This window comes from Olea europaea, chromosome 18 (genome assembly GCF_002742605.1).
Source record: "Olea europaea var. sylvestris chromosome 18, O_europaea_v1, whole genome shotgun sequence".
Lineage (NCBI taxonomy): Eukaryota > Viridiplantae > Streptophyta > Magnoliopsida > Lamiales > Oleaceae > Olea > Olea europaea.
In genome coordinates this window covers 1,288,062-1,307,465 of record NC_036254.1, presented here as the reverse complement: position 1 = coordinate 1,307,465, position 19,404 = coordinate 1,288,062, and the positions used below count along the sequence as shown (strand labels likewise).

Genomic DNA, 19,404 nt, shown 5'->3' with positions numbered 1-19,404 from the left:
GCGATGAGGGCCCTTAAAGTTGGGGGTTCAACCTTTTTTTTTTATTTTTTTTAATAAATACAATTAGTGGGCCAAAACCAACTGAGAAAGGAATCTTGAAATAACCCCATCTTTGAATGCTAATCACTTTTCCGAATTCCAATGCCCTCTCTTCAATCTATCAACACAAGAATTTTACCTTTTTAGAAAGAAGGATTTGAACGGCCAACAAATTGTTACTACAATATTTTCCATTTTTTGGTAGTATGGGTATGACTTTAGTTCAAAAACTTTGGCTAATCATTTAAATCACTAAAATTTTGAGATTTCATGGGATTGGAGAGAGCCCACATGACAACTTGTCTAAATGATTGCGCCCATTAACACTGAAAGCTATCAATTATAAACCCTATCATCCCTCCATTATCTTCCCATTTGTATGTATTAAGATAAAATACACTTTTTAAAGAGAAAGTTGTTTTTATAATTTATACACTCAACAATTGGAAATCGGTAAAAGATATTGACACTAAAGTATTGTCAAAGATATCATATGTTACTTGTTTGTGAGGGCTTGAGAGTTTCCTTTGTCGCTTGATGATCGATTTATCAACTTGCCTTAACATAGGTTCTATTAACACTTCATTTTCGATTTTCTAAAAATGTCATGATCCTAGTTCAAACAAGTTTATAAAGAGTTTTAAATCGTCTTTTCAGCAAAAAGAATGAAGAAATAACTTGATTTCTTGTCCTTATTTCATGCAAATATATTCATTTATGCTTCGAAGTTTGGTAGAAAAAGTGTCCCTTGTTGATTTAAGTGATAGAGAATTAGAGATGTTGCTCCCATTTCAAAAATGGTATTTTTATGTAAAGAGACAATTGTTTGACGGCGTACGTACTAGAGGAATTAAATTTCTATTGAGTTCAAATTATTGTAAATTTAATTTATTTGTGTGTTTAAATTTCAAACATACGTGATATCTCTTTGAAGTTGAGACAAAAATTGTCCAAAATGGCTACAATGTTTTGGCCGACAATGGAAGTGAAAAAAAGAACAATACTTGTCCTCTTCATAAACATGAAGTGGGCAATACTCAGTCAATTGTCTTTTTCCCCGACTCTCTCCATTATATTTTATTTCACATCTACCCCTCTATTTTCAGTTATTACTGTTTTGGGATCATTTTTCACATTTTTTTTTTCCATATTCAATGACATGCCATAAAATTTGAACCTTAACGTCTTGCCAAATTTTAATGGTCGGAATAGTATTTTTTTGAAAAAATATGTGATTGAAAAAGAATGAAAAGTTTTTTATTTGCGTGTAATATTATTTAATGGAAGATTGTGTGGTTGAAAATAAGAGAGTGAAAAAGAATGAGAATGAGAGTGGGGGCCAAATCGGGGCTATTGTAAGATGAAAGATCTTTCTCGGCACGATTTGACTTTTGATCTACAAAGTTTTACACCATTGTTTTAGGTTTAAATTCGGGAAAAAGTAAATTTCAACATTTTCAAACCCTAATTTGCAATTGATGGGTTCATATTGCCTTTGGCTTCTTTCCACAAATATAATTGTGCAATCAATATATTAACGATAAAACCATAATAATATGTATATTATTTCAATGCCATTGATTGTTGTGACTAGACAGCAAATTTACTTGGAGTTTAAGCTTCTCAATATATTATTTTCGAGTACAATGATAAAGATTTACTTGCGCAACAAATATAAAGTACAAAAATAATCTCAACTTGCCAAAGGTTATATTTATCCTTTAATATTTTAATAATTACTATTGGTTAATATTAAATACACGATCAATATAGCCGACAATAGTACCATTACTGATTACATTACATGCGATAGTTGCCAGTGGAATGTCATCGACAATGGATACCACCATGGCGATCTATAGGTTAAACCCTAACCTTAAGAGTCTCCCACCACCCCTGTCCTGGAGTATCGTAAGGGAGGTAAATCACAAGTTATGCCTTCAAGGGTATAGGGTGGAAGGCTGCTTGTACACTTGCACTTACGCAAGAGCCAAATCCATATTTCAGGATTGGAACCCTTGACGCAGCAGCCTCAAACAAAACTGGATTTCTCCACCCTCCCTTTTTACTACCATGGCGATCTATAGCTATCATTTTTAGTTGTCTTTGGTCAGTATCATTCTTCAAGATTTATAATCACCGATTATCAAAAATTATAAACAATGTCAATTAATAGTTGCACTTTCGAAATTTTGTAATAAACATCATTTTTAAAAGAAAACAAATTATGGGGCAATAATCATATCTTTTGGCATATTAACAACATAATATTTACTGTATTAATTAATAATCTTTAATATAGTGTTAATTGTATTCCACAAAAGTTAATACAATTCAGTGTATTGAATTTTATGAATCCAATAACGTATCAAATGGTACAAATAGACGAAGGATACAAAATGAATTACATTCACGATTAGATTTATAGAGCAATCGTGACCACCTGTTTTTTCCCCCTATCTACTTGCCTCAATTGCTCAACTATATGGTTGTACATGTGCCTTGATACACATTCGATTACTATGTGTGTTAAGCCTCACCACATAGGCTCCAAGTGACATGATCAACTCCTTGAGGTCCCTTGCGATGAAGCCTCGTGGATTATTGGAGCATGTAGATCCAAAGCGTCGAAGCGATACTAGCCAAAACGATCTCATGCTAACGATGAAGCCCTGAAGCTATATCTGAGGCCCAAACCATCGGCCTGCTAAAATGATGGAGCTCAACAAAAGTCACAATTGAAGCTCAACCACACCAACTGATGACCTACACGCGAAGGTCCCAAATTTATGTATGAGAACGTTTTGGAATAATTGATGAGACCTTTTTAATGAATGGAATGTTAGTCTTGTCAGTTTAGGTTGCAAGGTAATTGCTGCTCTCTTTAAGAGTATTAAATGTACCGCAAGCTAGTGAATTTCAAATGAGTGCCTAAGATTGATGCTTCGGTTAAAGAGATGAACACCATTTCATATATAACACTATACACTCCACATCCATGTATTATTTGAAAGATGATGCAACTCAATACACTTAAAGCTTCTATTTGTCTTCTCTCTTTCTTATCATATATTTGCTTTGCTAGAGTTTAGATTATTTTGTTTTCTTTGAGTTGTTTACTATTGGTCATCATTACGCAATCTTTTCCAAAATATATTATCGGGCCCGAACATATTTGTTTCGTGTTATAAAACGTCTCCCAATTCCAATTTTTGAATATTGTCGACTAGCAGTATGTTCATACGTGTTGAAATTTGCTTACGTCTACACGAGTGGACCTAATATCTATGGTCCGAGTTACCCTAACAAAGAAAGAGGTCAACAATACGGAGTTATAGTTATATGTGCACATACATACGCATAGTTTGATTTTATTAGGATAAAGCTGAAAATAAGTTGAGAAAGGACGTAGCCCAACAAGAGCCTCATTACCGTGTAAACTAAAGAAGGAACAGAAGTGGGACCCATCCGACCGTTATGGGTCCACCCAGAAAAATAGTCCCCACCCTTTATCTATCCATAATACTTCTTGCCGGCCGGACCCAATAACCCCACCTACCCTATGTACAATTGTTGTTGCTATTTCCACTCTCGCCTCTTGGACCCACTTTTTGCCTCTTTGTATGCTAATTTGCAATTGTTAGCACGTAGTGATTCCCAATAAAGATTGCATAAAACCTAATTCTAAACAAGAGTATATTAGCATCCATTGGCCGTTGTTATACTGTCACTTAAATTAGTATTCAGCATCATTTGTGTTATATAACATTATTCTTTTTTCAATATATTTTTATAAATTTTTGAAAGTATTTTATTTGGTTAGAATAGTTTTTAGAGGAAACTGATTTAAGATACTTTTTTTAGAAAATTCTTCTACGAGAAGTGGAAGTAAAATTAGGAATCCTGTCAATCGCACTCTTAACCTTTCAATGAAAGAGCCTTTGCATTTAAGGTGGAGTGACTATGTCCCTATTGCTTGAGATTAGCCAGACGAGAAAGTTGTTTTTATTTATATGTTGAGACAATTTTAAATTACGAACTAAGTGTATTTGACATTGGTCTTAAATTTTATACACTAGCATGCTCCAATAATGAAAATAACTATTTAAGCGATCATAATTGAACAATTACCTCACACACACCACATAATAATAAATAACATGACATAAACCCTACTCATAGGGTACAATTTATCTTAGCTCTTAATCTATTAACTCACTACCTATTCTTTTATTATCTGGTTGTTGTCCCCCTTTAAAAATTTTATTTTCTATTTTTTCCCTATTTCATGTTGTACATATAACAAAGAATCAAACTATGCCTATGTTTTGCTCAACAAAAAAAGTTAAATTAAATTCTAAATTAAAATAAACATTTTATTTTAATCATACATTTCATAAGACCTACAGCTTTTAAATCGCACATTCCATTAACTTTTATTGAAATCTACTAACAATTTAATTTTTATCTAAACTGAACATGGGTAATTAGAATTACAAGAAGAAATAAAATACCTATAAATTTAGAATTATTGGAAGAAAAAGGGGTACTTTGTCCTTGGGCCATTTCCATCCATTATCACTAAGCCCCTGTTTGGCATCCATTATTTCTCATTAAATTAAATTAAATTTTTCTCTCTCTTATTTTCAACCACACAATTTTCAATAAAATAATATTATACGTAAACCAAAAATTTTTCTTTTATTTTCAACCATTCATTTTTCAAAAAAATACTATTCAAAACATTATAATCTCTAAATAATGGAGCTCAAACGGGGGCTAAATTAGTGCAACTTTCACACCATTTTACAAAGTCTTCAACATTAATTTATTTCAGAAATCATTTAATTAAATAATATATTACTACTAATATTATTATATTAAAAATTATAATGACAAACTAAAATATTGCATTTATTAATAAATCAGAAAAAAATATTACATTTAATACCACAATTTAAAAAATTAAATTTAACCCACAAAAAATACATACAATAATAATAATAAAAAGCTTTCACAAGTTTGAAACTTTTTATTTTAATGTATTCAATACTTATCAGTTATTACTAAATCACTATATTTACGAATAAATGTTAATTAAAAATAATATTAAATTAAAATAGATATAACAAAGTTAAATCATTAAATAGTAAAGGATAAAATGAAATAAAATTTTGTTTTAGTAAAAAAATGAAGGACAAAATAGAAATTTTCAAAAACTAGAGTTCTTTTGACGTATGGTTGGATTGAATTTTGCACTAAATTGGCCATTAGAGCTACTAAGGGCGTGCTTGAGAGTTCCGACATATCGGTTAAGAGCGTTTCTAAAATTGTCCAACCTATACTTGAGGGTTTATTATTCGTCGATTTCGAAAGTTTTTTAAAAATAATAAAATTACATATACACCCCTTAGTAAAATTTTCTATAAATTCTTATATTAATTTTTTTAACTCATGAATGATATATTACTAATAGATAAATTTTTTACATATAAATTAATATTTAACTTAAAAAATGAAATAAAGTTAATATTTACTTATAACTAAGTTATTATTTTTTTATAAGTAAATTTTGTAATAAAAGTTAATTCTAAACTTTTAAATAATTTTAAGTGAATTTTTTTACCTATAAGTAAATTTTTATGTTTTATAAGTGAATTTTTATTTTATTAATAGTATTTTTACTTTATAATTTTTTTTATGAAAAAATGATTTTTTTACTTATAAGCAATTTTTAATTATAATGTAATTTTTCTTATCTTATAATTATATATATATTTTTACTTATAAATAATTTTTTAGTTAAATATATTTTTATTTACACGTTAGTTTTGGAGAAAATATGGTTGTTGAAAATAATTATTTTAAATCATCAAAAATTGGTGTCAAAAAAATTAACAAGCACCAACTTTTCCAAAGAAAATTCTACTTGTATATAATTATTGCACATAATAGTGTCCATAACGTGATGTGGCAATCATCCGATTGTTGATATGCAAGTGTGAGATTTGAATTAAAGGTTGGATCCAGTGCCACGTATAATTATAGACATTATTATGTAGATAATTATGTATATGTAGCACTTCCCTTTTTCCAACCCTTCGTAAACGGTACTACACAAAAACGATCAAAATTGGTTAAAATAAATAAATAAATAAATAAATGCGAAGTAGGCCCTAAGGTCACTCACTGTATTGGCAATAGTCTCTTTTGGGGTGCCCATACTTTTATCCCTCTCGTCTTTCCTGATTTGCAGCAGTCATTACATACATGGTGTACACATGACTAAAGTGCCATTCTCACCCCAAAGCATACAACAATAAAGCAAAAGCCACCCTACCCTACGTTACCCCAACCAAACCCCACCCATCTATGTCACTCCTATTATTATACAGCTAATGTATGCATTCTGCAATTTTCTAAGCTATATTTATCACTTTCAATCAGCTGCAATCTTTGAACACAGAAATTCAAGAAAATTATTATCTTTGTGTACATTTTGTGGTTCCACCTCTCTTCGCGCAAATTTTCACCGTTCTCTCTTATGGGTTTTTGGTAGTTTACAATATTTTGGGACAAATAGAAGATTATTTCATTGATTGTTAGATGAATCCAGATCCGGATTTGATTCACTTCACGAAAGATACTGATTTTTCGCAGTGGTAACTGGATGCTACATTTTGCAGCTACTATTATTTCGCTGTATGTCCTCTCATTTTCCCTTTAATATTCTCTTTGTCTCGTGTTCTGTCATGGTTTTATATATTGGGTTCTGGTATTTGCGTGGGATCTAAGTAGAGTTGATTCTCTCTTCGCATATTGTATTTGTTTATGTCTTATATAATCGATACGTACATGCATACTTACATATTTAAATGTTTTACTCAACTCTTTGCATGTGCTTAGCTATGTGAAGAAATGGAGCATTTTACTGCATTTGGTTATTGATTGATTGTTTTACGGATTTTGGTTTATCTTTTCTTAATGCTTTGAAAGATAATGGTGTAACACTGTATTTGTGAGGTATGATGTCTGATCTGGTGAGTTTCTGAGGATTTTGTGATTCCAATTACAGTGATTTTTGGGGAAAAATTTTTTTAGTTGAGATGAGAAGGTGATATAACTGCAACTGCATAATTGATTTCTTACAATTGGCCCCAGAATCAGTCAGTAGTAAATTTGATTGAAGCGAGTTTGATTGCTGATATTAGTTTTTGTGTCCGATACAGAGTTGTGTCTAACAGAGAGAGAAACTTGTGATGATATTTGGTGATCGGAAATGGAAAGGGTTCATAAGGCGAAACCACTTCCCAAAGAGTTGCTGACAAAAGTTTCAATTAATCAGCCTAGTTTGTTAAGGGAAGATTTTAGGAATCCATCGATTGTGTGTGACTCAAGGCATTTGGACTCGGCTGCACGTGTGCGAAGATGGAAAGGAAAGAACTCTTTAACAGATAATGAAGAACTCATTCCTGATATTGTTTCGTTTAAGGCAAGTGGTGATTCATTCGAGGAAAGTGGCTCAACTTCATTCCATGGGGTGAGTCATCCTCCTGAACCCATTGATAAGGACCTGATGAGACCATTATATGTACCTATTGGTCAGAACAATGGGGACAGAAAATGTCTCGCTAAAAGCTTGTATACGAAGGCTCCGTTTTTGGAAAATCTTTCAATACATGTACCGAGTATAAAGCCAAGCCTGTCACTACTTTCTCCGGCAGAAAGGTTGGTTGAAGAATCTAACGACATAGCCCCGGTCTCCTCTCCATTTTCTGTTCCTTATCCATTGAAAAATACCGTTGAAGCAAGTCTGCCGATGGATACTGAAGAGAAAGACGAATGTATATGGGATTCTTCACTACCTCCGAGTGGTAATGTTAGCCCCCACAGTAGTATCGATAGCACCGGTGTTTTTACGACTATGAGTTTTGTCAATAGCAGCACTAGCACAAACAGGAGTGATGTGATAATGAGTGATGGGATGCTTAGTTTGGACAAAAACTACGAAATTACTAAAGGTAGCATTCGAGGGGACTCGCTTGAGAGTACTAAAACTAGCCTTAGCCGAGTAAGTGATAGCAGTGGTCTTAGTGATGACAGTAACTGGAGTAATATAACTGGCAGCGCAAATAAACCTCACAAAGGAAATGATCCTCGATGGAAGGCCATTCTTGCTATTCGAATCCGTGATGGTATTTTAGGCATGAGTCAATTCAAGTTGCACAGAAGACTTGGCTGCGGAGATATTGGAAGTGTTTATCTCTCGGAATTGACTGGAACTCGGTGTTTGTTTGCAATGAAAGTGATGGATAAAGCATCTCTCGCAAGCAGGAACAAATTGATCAGGTCTCAGACTGAAAGAGAAATCTTGCAGCTGCTAGACCATCCATTCTTGCCCACATTGTACACTCACTTTGAAACGGACAGATTCTCATGCTTGGTCATGGAATATTGTCCAGGAGGCGATCTGCATACCCTGAGGCAACGACAACCAGGGAAACATTTTTCGGAGTATGCTGCACGGTAAGCATTATCATTGTCTCCAATTATTAATCTATTAGATTTTTATTATTAACACAACGACATATTGCTTCTACACATTCATTTAGTGCTCATTATGTTTCCTGGGATTTATTTGTGAGCCTATCATTCTCAAAATCTTGTTTTAGCAAATGACAATACAGTTCATTTGTCACCATGTTCTTGATTGAGATTCTATCCTTCAAATACGTGACCAATTTTATAATTTTTTATTCTGCAAATAACATCAGCTTGTTCATATCTCTTATTTTGTCACATCTAAGACTTCTTGATGCAAGTTAAATTATTTGAGTAATTTCAGATCATAGCCATACAGTAGAATTATTGGTCATTGCTTAATCAGTTGAATCCTGTGCTCATCACAAACTTAAAATCTGGTCTGAGAGGCTTTTGTTGAGTTTGTTCCTTGATTGACTCAGGAAGATACATTCGTGCAGACTAACGATTTAATTTCTTGCATGGAATTACTACTTCAAGATTTAATTCTGCCAATTTTGACTTGTAAGGCTTTGCAAGGATAGAATATTAACAGCTACGTCTTGCTCCCTTGATGAGTAAATTCTCTCAAATATGCAGAACGAAGTTCCATTTAGTTTATTAATTTCGTTATGATCCATTACATTTTCAGATACATGAGAAATATAGATCCTTTTGTTTATTGTTCACTTTCTTGATAAAAACAGAAGAGTAGAGCATTGCAAATGTGTACTGGATCTTTGCAATAACCCCCAAAAAATACTGTCTTCAACTGTCTAACACTGGTATAGGAATTGCTCTGAAAGCCTGACGCTACTAGTTGTGTGTTAATATTGACAGTACTGTTTCTGACTGAAAATGGTTTATTGTTTGAATAATGCACCTGCTGTAAACTCATTTTGACAGCCCACTCACACGAGTGGGCCCCACGTGATGTAAAAAGTGCAGTACTTGTAGCATAATTCTGTTTGTTTACATGCTTTCTGCTTTAATTTTAGGCGTGTATGCCAATTGCCAAGCATTAAGAAAGTTGCATTCAAGAAATTTTAATATATTCTTCGTTAAAAGATAAACCTTCCATTCCCCTTCAATATAAGTCGAATATTTGTAATTTCTTGATTGTCACGGAGTTTGATATTTATAATCAACAAATAATTAATATTCCATCGAGTGACTATGTTGCTGGATTTTCAGTTGACCAATGGTTCTGAATTGTTGAAACTTTACTGCTTCCTTCCATATTCTTTACCTCTCAACATTCTGAAATATGATTTCGTCCGACTGAAGTTAATAACCTTTGGGTTTCACAAATGCAGGTTTTATGCTGCTGAGGTTTTATTGGCGCTCGAGTACCTTCACATGTTGGGAGTTGTGTACAGAGACCTGAAACCTGAAAACATTCTTGTTCGTGATGATGGCCACATTATGCTTTCCGACTTCGATCTTTCCCTGAGATGTGCAGTTTCGCCAACCCTAATAAGAACATCTGGGTCTGATTCTGATCCTTCCAAACGAGGAGCTGCATTCTGTGTACAACCAGTGTGCATTGAGCCCACATCAGCATGTATTCAGCCATCATGTTTCCTTCCTCGAATTTTCGGTCAAAAAAGTAAGAAAAATAATCCCGGAAAACCACGAGCAGAGCTCGGCCTGCATTCCGGTGCGCTGCCTGAGCTAGTTGCGGAACCCACTGCAGCACGGTCCATGTCATTTGTCGGCACCCATGAATACTTGGCCCCTGAAATCATCAAGGCTGAAGGCCATGGAAGTGCAGTGGATTGGTGGACATTTGGTATATTCTTACATGAACTACTCTATGGTAAAACCCCATTTAAAGGGTCGGGAAATCGAGCAACCCTCTTCAACGTAGTCGGGCAGCAACTTAAATTTCCAGACTCACCTGCAACCAGTTATGCCAGCCGGGATCTTATCCGTGGTCTACTTGTTAAAGATCCACTACAACGGCTCGGGGTGAAGAGAGGCGCAACAGAGATAAAGCAGCACCCTTTCTTCGAAGGTGTTAATTGGGCTCTGATACGCTGCAGTACGCCACCGGAGGTGCCAAGACCAGTCGAGATGGAGCCTCCGGTGAAGTTTGAGCAAGTAAGCCCAATCGGGGTCAGCAACAACAGCAAAAGGGTGGTAGGAACAGAGATGAAGCCTGGGGGAAATTTTCTGGATTTTGAGTTCTTTTAGTTTAGGAATATAGGATTCTTGTCCTGTTATATCATCTGAATCATCTTTTAATGGATTTCTCCCTCTGGGATTTAGAAATGATTTCAGAATCAAACAAATTAGAGGAGCTCAATACATAATGATAATGTTTACATCACGGTTAACAATTAATTAGGAAAATTAAGGACTTTCTTCATTTTATATATTGGGTAAACATAATTCTTGATTAAGCTCTTTTTTGAAACTGCAATTTTTTTTTTTTTTTTTGAAATAAATTTTTGCTCACTCATTTTCAACCACGTGGTTTTCAAATATATATTTTCACATTTCTCCTCAACTTTTTCGTAATCTTTAACCACATATTTTCTAAAATACCACTTTTCAAAAAATCGACTTAAGATACTTTATATATATTTATGATCTTCTAGTTTGCGCGCCTAAGATACATATTAATGGACAAGCAGATTGGACATTTAAATAATAGAGTTTCATTTCAAAAAGATATAATGTCTGTTTCGCGCGGGTAGTCGCTAACAATTTAAAAGGGATCAGACGATTGTGTAAGGAACAGACCTTTTGAAACAAAGTCCCAAAAAGGGATGTTTTATTGGCGATGATTTACAATTGGAAATAAACAGAATGCTTTCAAGGGGCGCAAGTACACGAGTACTAAAAGAAGTGTTTAAGTTTAAACTAAGAAATCGAAATTACATATTCTCTGTTTGAGAGTTTTTTATTCATCCCTTTTTCTCTATATCTTCTCTTCCTTTTATATTCCCTTGATGATTTCTTCGTGACAAACCACTTGGAAACTGCTTGATTGCTGTATAACTACCCACTTTCTTTATGGTGGCTAACTTGTCGTGGAATTGCCATCTCTAACTGTTGTCATTACTCTTTGTCGTTCAACTGCCTTCAACTAGGCTTCTTGAATCGTGGAATGTGATAAGATCACTTAGTAACTGCTTCAATAACTGCTATTCTGGATAACCATAATGTTTTATGCTTGCTAAGATCCTGGGCGATTCGAAGGTTTGGGCGAGAATGGGGTCATCACTCTGGGCAACCGTAAGGTACTCCATTCGCTCAGATTCTGGGCGTCTTGCAAGCTTGGGCGATGATATTACCGTGTTCGTGGGCTTCCACCGCATTCATTGATAATCATTTTATTTGAAATTTTCAAGAATTTCAATCATTATTTCCTTCTACAGCCTAAAAAGGTGCAACGTTACAAATCCTTATAAACCCAAAAGACACGCTATTTCATTGCACCACTAAACCACGTCTCTATATTTCGTGTTTCCTCCTCGCTATTTTATTGTTCATCTTCTTGCTTCTCTGCTACATTTCTCAGGCAAACCTTAACGAAACTATACTTTGTTCCCAATGGCCACTTCACAAACTCAATCTGGTGATTCTTTTAGTTTCGAAGATTTCCAAAAAATCCTTACTAGGCCGTATATAAATCCAAACTTCCTTGCACAAGCTAATGCTGACCTCAATAAATTCTATCTGGGTCCATCGTTCAATAATGCCGAAGCCGTTGGACAAGTGGCGTTGGCCAACTATTCCCTTGCACTCAAGGTCCTCCGTTCCTGAACTCTCTGCCATTGAGACCGATTCGCGAAAAAGGTATTCACACTTGGCCCAAAGCTGATGTTATTTTTCGTAGATGGCATGCACGTCTTGTGAATCATGGCCTTACTAAGGTGATTTTTGATCGTGCTAGGATTTCAGACTTATTAGAAATCACTCTTCAACCCCCAATTTTCGACCTAGTGCTTTTTCCTATTGCTTTGAGTTTTTGGTCTTCTGAATATAACACCTTCGTTTTTCCTCTTGGTCCCATGTCTATTACTTTAAGGGAAGTTGGAGCCCTAGTAAATCTTCCGCCTTTGGGCGATACCATCTTTCCTGATATCTTGATTTCCAGTGTTGCCCCGAAATTTGACAAGAAACTAACTGGGTCTTATTCAAGCCTGCAAGGCTTTTATAATCACTCAAGCGTTGAACTTTCCCATGCTGAACGTGTGACATTTCTTCAGATTTGGCTCTGTAAATATATTCTCTGCGTGCCAAGTATAAAACCTTCTATGAGCTACTTACCCATAGCACATGAATTGGCGTGTGGTAGGCATTTGAACTTATGTTCCTTCTTTTTAATTGCCCTTTATAGAGGCATGGCTTCCCTTCAATTTCAACTGAAGAATGGTGCATCTCCCACTGGCAGTGGGCCCCTTTGGTTCACTCAACTGTGATTGAGAGCATACTTTCCACCACTTGGTGCTCCATCCATTTTCCTTAGTTCTGCTAGCTGCTATGGGCTAGTCATTAATCCACTGAACCCTGTAAATATGTCAAATAGGGACATTTTTTCATTCTTTTATACCTTAAATTCGATTCCTTTCTTAAATTCGATTCCTTCCTTTTTTTCCTTTTCCTGCTTACTTGACTCCAGATTATGTGCAACCTCCATCCACCCTAGATAGTGCGAGTGCCTCTCTGCTTGTTTGGGTTCAATTTTTGATTGGGAGGAAATTGTTCTGCGATATCTTAACTAGAACCAATGCCAAAGTTGGGATTGAAATATATGCTCCCCAACTTGATTTTGGCCAAACTTGGCCTGTTCCTCCTTGCTACTCTAAAAATTTGACAGACCGCTTTCACACTATTAATAAGGCAGAGGCACAAGCTATAGATGCTCGCAATATTCTTTTGACGAGCAAATTTTCATTAGCCCCTTTCAATTCTAGCTGTGCCGTCCATCCTCTTTTTGAACAGCTTTGGCCATCAGTAAAATGCCGATTATTTGCAACTGATACTAATTGTGCCTTCCATTTACTGGACCAACCAGGCACTCCCTCTACTTCTACTATTTTGGTCACCCCTGTGTCCATTAGGAATCTTTCCTTCCCTGCTCGCGCTAAACATTCTATCCATCCATCTGCTTCTCAACCTGCCAAGGCTAATGCAGCTAAAGATGTCTTAAGCCGCAAACGGCCAGTTTCAGCATCTCCCATTTTGCAGGATGATAATGATGATGATGATGATGATGCTCCTCTCATCCTTAGGAAAAAGGTAATTGAACTTGTTTATTCACAAACATACTTTTCTGTGTACTAATGGTTTACCTGAATTTCTTAGAAAAGTTCAGCCTCTCCTTCGAAGGCTTTAGTTTTGACAGCTCCTGCTCCATCATCTTTTGCTGAAGCTACTTCGTCCAAATCAGCTGATGAAGGGATTATGCTTAAAGAGAAACTCTTAGTCCCGGAACCTTCATTACAACCAGTAGAAGGGCCACCTTCTTCCCAGGGCGCCGACCCCCCAAATGTCGAACCAGAAGGTAATACATATTTTGATATTTTACCTTTACTTGTGCTACTAGTTTCTGATTCGTTGCTTCTTGAATTATGTAGAGGCTCTCATGGGCCTGCCCGTTGTGGCAGAGTCTTCTCGCCCAGATAAGGAGAAGTCCCCACAGGTGTTGGAGCCAACTGGTGATATGCCTGAACTTCCTAAGATTGCTAATGAGGTAACCTTTTGCTTCACTTTCATTTTCGCTTCGTTTTTTGTAATGAAAGTCCTCAATGTTGGCATTTTATTTACAGGGTGCTGATGACATTGTGCGTTCCATCCAGGACTTGTTTACTTCCTAAGGGCAAGTCAAGACGCCTCGCCCTACTTCAACCAGTCATCATTTTGCTTCTTCAGAGGAAAATATGAAGTTTCTCAAGCAGTCGGTATTTGAGTATGTGTCTTTTATGGATATGGATGTCGGCCAGGCTAGTGCTACTAAAACATAAGGATAAGCTTGAGCTATTGAGTGCGAAATTGGCGCAAGCACTTACACTTCCGTCGCTCAATGTTTCTACTGACCTTAAAGCGACGTTGAAGGTTGTTCACTCTGATATCCTCTCCTTGCTAGCCAAAAATGTTGAACTGAAGGCCACGAGTACTCAATATCTTCGTGCTGCATCTGAAAGAGAGTCTTTGCTTCTAGAGATTAACAAAGCCGAGGACGAATTAAAAGAAATCTCTTCCGACGTTATGATTGAAGACTCTTTGATGACAAGTTTGACTGTAGAGATGAAGGAGCTTCAAGCAAAGATGGACGACTGTAGGACGAGAATGGCTGCTAAAAAGCGAAATACTTCCCAAGGAATTGAACGAACCAAGTCTTTGGTTGAGCAGTACAAAAAGCTGAAGGTTGATGACGATTTTGTAGCTGAATTAAATGTCGCTTCTTCTCAACAGACCGAAGATTGGGGGAGACTTAGGAAAAGAATTCGTTCGGCCTGGGGTGAATTGTAATTAAGACATCCAATGCCTTAACTTTCATTTTGTAACTTCGTACTAACTTTCCTTTTGTAACTTCGCACTAATTGTCATTGCTAATTTTGAATGTAATAGCAGTTATCGTCATTAATGAACGACTAATTTGTCTACTTGCATATTAATTGACGTTGTCCTTAATCGTCAAACTCTTAAGCATTTAATTGCTTTATACTAAGATTCATATACATTCTTCCTTGGTATTTCCGTCTCTTTTCCCAAGACTTTGGGCCATTTGATTTCAGTTATTAGGCACAAATGTGGCCATTCATATTCTGTCTTTTCACCTTCACGCCTCTATAAATGCGTGTGTATTTTGCACTCATCATTTTCATTTCCATTCTTTTATTCAAAAACTAATTTGCTTCCATCATTTGGCACCCCAACAATTGATCCAAAATTTTCGTCTTCCATAGAAATTGATCATTTGATTTGCCCATTTTACTATCTGTTTTGATGTCACCTTTGATATGGGAGATATAGGAAATATTATTTGGCCAGCGAAGTTCTTCCCATCGTCTCCATGTTCTTTATAAGGAGTTCAATGATGGAAGGCAATTTTTTAGGATGCTTTTCAAGCCACTTTGCTTGCTGAGAGTGCTTCTCAGTCTCCTTGCCCATTATTGCAGCAATGCGATTAGGCTGGCGATTTGAGGGTTTTTTTCTTCTTTTTTGCTTGTTGAGAGTGCTTTTCGGCCTCTCTGCCTACCCTTGCAGCAGTGCGATCAGGACGGCGACAAGGCCGATTCACCCTCTTGCTTGGCGATCGACCGAAAAATTAGTTTGCTCTCAATTGTAGCTTATAGAGCATTTAGTATTTTGTATCTCATAATTTGTAATGAATATTTGATAATAAAGGAATTTATTTGAACGTATTTGGTTCTGTCCTTATTTATCTGCGATCATTCAACGCAATTTGATTACGCTTTTATTTGTTCATTCTCCCATAAGGAATGAATATATTTTTTTAAATATTTGTCATTAATGAACCTCATGTGCTTGGTGCCATCTAAATCTTCTAAATGATAGGCTCCATTAGGCAACACACTATTTACTTTATATGGCCCTTCCTAATTGGGCGACCGTTTGTCATACTTTGGATCCTTGATATCCAAACCAATTGGCCCAGGCTAAATGACTTGGCTATAACTTTTTTATTATAAAATTTAGTTATCCTTCGTTTTTGAACTTGCAATCTATCTAGGACGTCCAACTTTAATTCGTCCAACTCCAATAAATTTTGAACTAGTGATTCGGTATACTCACCATCACTTAGCTTATGTTGCAGACACACTCTGATTGATCGCACATTGATTTCCATAGGCAAAACGGCCTCCTGTCCATAAGTAAGTTGGAAAGGAGTAACTTTGGTACTTGATCGAGGCGACGTCCTATAAGCCCATAAGGCTTTGTTTAGACATTCGTACCAATTTCTGACATTTTCATCTTTCATTTTTCTTATAATATTTTTTAGAATCTTATTAGAAGATTCTGCTTGTCCGTTAGATTGAGCGTAATATGGTGTGGAGTTCACTAATTTAACTCCAAACTCGCTCAAGAATTTATTCACTTAATCTCCATTTAAAGAAGTTCCGTGATCTACCATCAAAGTTTGTGGAATCCCAAATCTATAAATAATATGATCACGGATAAATTCTATGACACTCTTTTGGGTGATCTCCTTTAAAGGTATCGCTTCTACCCACTTAGTGAAAAAATCAGTTGCAACTATAACAAATGTATGTTGCTTAGATGATGGGGGATAAATCTTCCCTATCAGGTCTATCGCCCAAGCCTTGAACGGCCAGGGTTTGATAATGGGTGTCATCTCTCTTGCTGGCGCCCTTTGTATTGGACCATACTTTTGACATGCTAGAAACTCTTCGCATATTGAATACATAATTCTCTCATCTTAGGCCAAAAATATCCATTCCTAATAATTAACCATCTCATCTTTTGACCAGCTTGATGAACTCCATATATCCTTTCATGCACTTCAGCCCATGATTGTTCTGACTTCTTGCAAACTTACACATTTTAGTAATATACCATCAGAGCGTTTCTTAAACAACTCTTCATCTATCAGTGTATAGTTTAGCAAACGCAACTTCATTTTTCTACCACCTCCTTTATTAGGTTCTTTAAAGAACCTTTTAATCTTTGCCCTCCAATCTATTGCATCTTCATCTTGTATGCAATGAATTTCAATCCTTCTCACCCTTCTTTGGACTACAGGCAATATTACTCCATATTCATAAGTAGATTTCCAATTTAAAGCCTTTGAATACCCTGAGGCCATCTGGGCCAACTCATTTGCTATGTCATTATATATCCTATTAACACATCGAAGCTCTACTTGATCGAATTCTTCCAACAATTCTTGGGCGATTTCATATTGACTTATAATAAAATCACTTTGGCACTTAAAATCACCGATCAATTGGTGAATTACCAATTGAGAATCGCCTCTAACGATCACATTCTTTACCTCCATATCTATTATTAATTCTAAGCCCACGATTAAGGCTTCATATTTGACTTGATTGTTGGTGCACATCCTATTCAAAGTGAATGCGAACTTGTATCAAATCCCTAAAGGATTTATCAATGCTACTCCTACTCCTGCACCTTTAGAGGTTCTCGACCCGTCGAAATATAAAACCCAAGATTTTAATCCAAATGAATTGATTTCTAATTCAATTTTTTGAGGCATGTCAAGGCATGGATGATCGGCCAAAAAGTTAGCCAAAGCCTGATTTTTTATTACCTTTTGGGTAGGTATTGTATTTCGAATTCTGATAATGCTAACGTCCAAAGACCTACCCTCTGGTGTAAAATAGGGCGAGAGAATATATACTTAACCAAATTTACTCTAGAAATCAAATAAACGGTTACAGGTCGTAAATAAGCCCTTAATTTTGTACACGTGAAATACAATGCAAAACATAATTTTTCAACAGCAGAGTAATTACATTCACATTTTGTTAACCGTTTACTCAAGTAGTAAATCGCCCTTTCTTCACCAAATTGGTCTTCTTGCGCGCCATTCTAGCTATTGATTCTTGTTCAGCCGATATATACACTTTTATTGGCCGTTCTTGGATTGGTGACACCAACACTGGTCGACTTGATAAATATGTTTTTAGACTTTTAAAAACCTTTTGATGTTCTTCTTTCCAGACGAATTCGTCTTGGTTTTTCAGCTTTAAAAGTGGTGAAAAAACTATAGTTCGCCCTGCCAGTTAGAAATAAAGCGTTTTAAAAAATTTACTTGGCCTAAGAACCTTTGCAATTCTTTTTTATTGCATGGTGGTTTGACTTCTAAAATGGCTTTCGCTTTATTTTTATCAACTTCAATCCCCTTTTGTGTACTAAAAAATCAAGGAAGTTTCCTGCATTAACACCAAATGCACATTTCAAGGGATTCAATTTTAGTTTATATTGCTTCATTCGCTCAAATGAACATCTCAATTGTTCAAAATGGTCCTCTTCTTTAATGGATTTGACCATTATATCATCTACATACACCTCAACAAACTTGTCTATCATATCATGAAAAATCAAGTTCATTGCCCTTTGATAAGTCGCTCCTGCATTTTTCAGGCCGAAAGGTATAACTACCCATTCAAAACATTTTAAAGATCCAGGGCACCTAAAGGCAGTTTTGTGTATATCTTCCTCAACTATATAAATTTGATTGTATCCTGAATACCCATCCATGAAGGAACATATTACGTGTCCGGCAGTTGAGTCTACTAAAGAATCTATCGTAGGCATTGGATATTCATCTTTGGGTGTGGCTATGTTTAGGTTCCTAAAATCTATGCACACCCTTAATTTACCATTTTTTTTTAGCACTAGCACGATATTGGACAACCACTCTACATATCTGGCTGTTCTAATAAAGTCTGCTTTTAATAATCGCTCTATTTCTTTCTTAATCTCACGAAGTACATTAGGAGCAAAACGCCTAGGAGGTTGCTTATGAGGTTTAAAATTTGGCTTGGTTGGCAATCTATGTTCCACCAAATCTCTATCTAAACCAGGCATATGTTCATATCTCCAAGCAAAACAATCTTTATATTCCTTTAATAAAGCGATTAATTTATCACTAACCACTTGATTGAGTATCTGGCTGACGAATATTAGACGATCTTCCTCTTCATTGCCAATATTCACTTTAATCAGAGGGTCTTGTGCTTGAGCATAGCCAGGATTGATGATCCGCATTACTTCATCGTCCAGCTCCCTTGTAAGCACTTCTTCTTCTAAACAATCCACCTTGTTGACTTCTCGGCCAATACTTTGTTCCAACTCGAACACTGTCAATTTGTCTCC

General features: G+C 35.7%; 1 protein-coding gene across 2 annotated transcripts; it reads left to right on the top strand.

The window, feature by feature from the left end:
* Positions 1–6,329: 6,329 nt before the first annotated feature.
* LOC111367086 (serine/threonine-protein kinase D6PK) lies at positions 6,330–10,930 on the top strand. 2 transcript variants are annotated; one of them, XM_022987793.1, is made up of 3 exons: positions 6,330–6,741; positions 7,269–8,565; positions 9,876–10,755. In XM_022987793.1, exons 2-3 carry the CDS (start codon positions 7,319–7,321, stop codon positions 10,753–10,755), a joined length of 2,127 nt encoding a protein of 708 aa, XP_022843561.1. In that variant the 5' UTR covers positions 6,330–6,741; positions 7,269–7,318. The 2 variants fall into 2 exon arrangements, with proteins under 2 accessions (XP_022843561.1, XP_022843562.1); XM_022987794.1 differs by lacking the exon at positions 6,330–6,741 and having other exon boundaries at positions 7,319–8,565; positions 9,876–10,930.
* Positions 10,931–19,404: the final 8,474 nt, after the last annotated feature.